A 3,789-nucleotide genomic window follows, 5' to 3' on the forward strand; every position below is an offset into this window, starting at 1 on the left:
CACCGCAACCACCGTCGCCACCACTATCGTCGCCGCCACTACCACCATACCACCGCAACCACCGTCGCCGCCATCACCACCATACCACCGCCACCACCACCACCATACCACCGCAACCACCGTCGCCGCCACCACTACCGTCATACCACCGCCGCCGCCACCACCACCATACCACCGCAACCACCGTCGCCGCCACCACTACCGTCATACCACCGCCGCCGCCACCACCACCATACCACCACCACCGCCACCACCACCACACCACCGCCGCCACTGCCACCACCACCATACCACCGCCACCACCACCACACCACCGCCGCCACCACTGCCACCACCACCATACCACCGCAACCACCACCACCACTACCACCACCATACCACCGCAACCACCGTCGCCGCCACCACTACCACCATACCACCGCCGCCGCCACCACCATACCACCGTCGCCGCCACCACCACCACCACCACACCATCGTCATACTACCACCACCATCACACCAACACCACTACCGCCGCCGCCGCAACCATCGTCGTCGCCGCCACGACCATACCACCGCAACCACCGCCACCGCCACCACCACCATACCACCGCCACCACACCACCACCGTCATACCACCACCAATTATTATTATTATTATTATTATTATTATTATTATTATTATTATTATTATTATTATTATTATTATTATTATTATTATTATTATTATTATTATTATTATTATATAACGAATAACACCACTACCACTACACCACCACCACCACCATAATATTTTTGATATATTATTAGTTTTTTTTTTTGTTGAAAAACTTAGCTATTTTTTATTATATTTAAAATTAATATTATATTATATTATTATATATTATTATACATGTTGTAATATTCTAAATAAAATAATTAAAATGTTTAATTATACAATTCTACTCATTTTCCAGAAAATGAACCAAACACACAAAAACAGTTTTCCAGAATGCAACCAAACACCGGAAAGGAAAATGTTTTCCGGAAAATGACTCATTTTCCAGAAAACATTTTCCAGAAGTCATTTTCCTGGTTTCCAAACGGACCCTAAAAGTCATTGGCAAGATCGTGTTTTGTGAGCCAGGAAACGGTACTTCCGTTGTTGATAAAGGCGTTGCTGTATTGGGGGTTGGTGGCTATGGAATCATCATTCCTAACCCACAATCCACAGGCTTCGAGCTTGTGGCCAATGCTGATATGATCCCCACCGCAGTCGTTACCGTAGCCGACGGAGACATAATCCGGGAATATGTAAGGTCGTCTCAATTCCCAACTGCTAAAATTGAATTCAAGGGAACAGTAATCGGAACTTCTCCGTCTGCACCGCGTGTGGCCGCTTTCTCAAGCCGGGGGCCCAATTACTTGACGCCTGAAATTCTCAAACCAGATGTGATTGCACCAGGAGTTAACATTCTAGCCGCCTGGATTGACACAAAAGGCCCCTCCCAAACCTCCACTGATTATAGAAGAACGGAGTTCAATATTATGTCCGGCACCTCCATGGCATGTCCTCATGTTAGTGGGTTGGTTGCCATGATTCAAAAGCTCTATCCACTTTGGGACCCAGGTGCCATCAAGTCTGCACTCATGACAACAGCTGTCACTGTGGATAATTCCGGGAGGAGTCTCATAGATCTTTCCACTGGACAAACATCCGTGCCCTATTACCATGGATCTGGACACGTTGATTCAACCAAGGCAGCAGATCCCGGTCTGGTCTATGATACCGGAATTAGTGATTATGTGGATTTTTTATGTACCATTGGGTATGATAGCCAGAAAATCGCGTTGTTCCTGCGGGATGGTCCTCCAGTGAATTGCAGCAACCGAAATTTGGGTAATCCTGGCTCTCTAAATATCCCTTCCTTTTCCGTTGTTTTCAATAATAATCTCAGGACAGTAAAGTACAAGAGAATGGTTAAAAATGTTGGAAGCATCAAGAACCCTGTTTATAATGTAGCTGTGACTATTCCTTCCAACGTTCTTGTGACTGTGTCACCAACCAGCCTGGTGTTTAGTGAGACAAATAATATACTATCTTATGAGGTAACTTTTACAAGCGTTACACCAATTGACTCGGTATTCGGCTCATTAGTCTGGAGTGATGGGACGCATGCCGTTCGTAGCCCAATAGCTGTGATTTGGCAAGGAGTGACTTTGCAGTCTGAAATCTAAATGTACGCATAAATTGGTCTAGTCTATTTCTATGTAGCCCATATAATAAATAATATGGTGCATATATTCCCAAAGAAGTGTATGCAATAATGGGCTTAGTTCGTTCCTATATAATCCACGTAATGAAATAAATCCACATATAAAGTATTATGGCGGACAAATATATCTTTATGACATTACAATAATTATTGCAATCTCATTAATTATATATATTGCTATAAGTAGATATATCCAACAAGAACAATGAAATGTTACCCTATTTTGTAAGTATAAGCATTCAAAAATTTCATAAAAGATGTTCTGATACTCATGTAGCAGTCGTAGGTTGTACTTTTACTTCAGGGAATTAATTCTTGTAAAAATATAAATATATCAAGTGATGGACTCACACATATATAAATTCCATTATATTAGTTTAGTTTGGATTAGACATGCCAAAGCAACAGTTGATGTTGATGACGATAACTTGTTGCCCTTATCTCATACGCAAACAGAAGAAAGACAAGAAGTTAGACAATGGAATGCAAAGAGAGATGAGATCGCAGAACAAATGTGGAATGAATTTCTTATTAGGAACTAGTGTCTAGTTTCATATATTTGAGTATGCTTTGTTATTGGATATTATTAGTTACGTTGTTGAACATTTCTTATTGTTGTGTACTTGATTATGCTTTGTTATTGGATATTATTATATGGACATGAGTATGCTTTGTTAATGGATATTATGTTTCATTGGTTGACGTTGGTTGTTATTGTTTTTATGTTATTATAGAAACATGAATAAGGGAAAGGGAATTGCCACTTCTAGACAATTTCGGTGGACAAAGCCAATGGAGGGCGTATTTTTAAAGATATTAGCTGAAGAGGCTAGGAATCCCAATAATCCAACTAACAATTTTAGAACATCTTCATTCAATCGTGTTGCATCTACCATATCTGAACAATTTAATGTTGCATGTGAAGTCAAACATGTTGAGAATCACTTGAAAACAGTGAAGAACACATGGATGATGATATGCAAGCTGAAGGGGATGAGTGGTCTTGGATGGGATGATAACTTGAAAATGATTACATGTGATGAAGCCCCGTATATTGAGCTTATCACGGTAATATTTTATTATCATAATTTGACTATTGCATAAATCTAATGTTTTTTTATTAGAAAATATCTCATGTTTATTATTTTGTGTATTTCTCATTGGCCCAGACATAATAGAGTTTGGATTATTTTGTGTAATATTTAATAAATGCCTATTTCAGTTAATGTTCCAATGCAGTTATGGAGGCCAATCGAGTATTCAACGGCAAATTATGTTGTCGACCCGGTTCTCTGTCAAAAAGGGGCATCTGGAATAATGGTGCCGCTGTTTCCTCATGTTAGGAATATAGCGGAATAATGTAAAAGAGAAGAATCGAAAATTGAAAATTATAAAAGTTAAATAATATAAATAGGAGAAATATATAATATAAAATAGGGGAAATATATATAAATTCTCAAAAGAGAATTACAAAGGAGAATATATATATATATATATATATATATATATATATATATATATATATATATGTGTGTGTGTGTGTGTGTGTGTGTGT

The 3,789-nt window shown here is 39.7% G+C and overlaps 1 protein-coding gene across 1 annotated transcript; it reads left to right on the top strand.

The window, feature by feature from the left end:
- The first annotated feature begins 1,218 nt into the window (after positions 1–1,218).
- On the top strand, positions 1,219–2,196 carry LOC109150741 (subtilisin-like protease SBT1.4). The gene has a single exon (XM_019298728.1). The coding sequence runs from the start codon at positions 1,219–1,221 to the stop codon at positions 2,194–2,196; it is 978 nt and encodes a 325-aa protein (XP_019154273.1).
- Positions 2,197–3,789: the final 1,593 nt, after the last annotated feature.

The sequence above is a fragment of the Ipomoea nil genome, unplaced genomic scaffold, assembly GCF_001879475.1.
Source record: "Ipomoea nil cultivar Tokyo-kokei standard unplaced genomic scaffold, Asagao_1.1 scaffold2280, whole genome shotgun sequence".
Classification (NCBI taxonomy): Eukaryota; Viridiplantae; Streptophyta; class Magnoliopsida; order Solanales; family Convolvulaceae; genus Ipomoea; species Ipomoea nil.

Coding starts and splice junctions, on each gene's coding strand:
- LOC109150741 (XM_019298728.1), top strand. CDS start 1,219: ATGATCCCCACCGCAGTCGTTACCGTAGCCGACGGAGACATAATCCGG.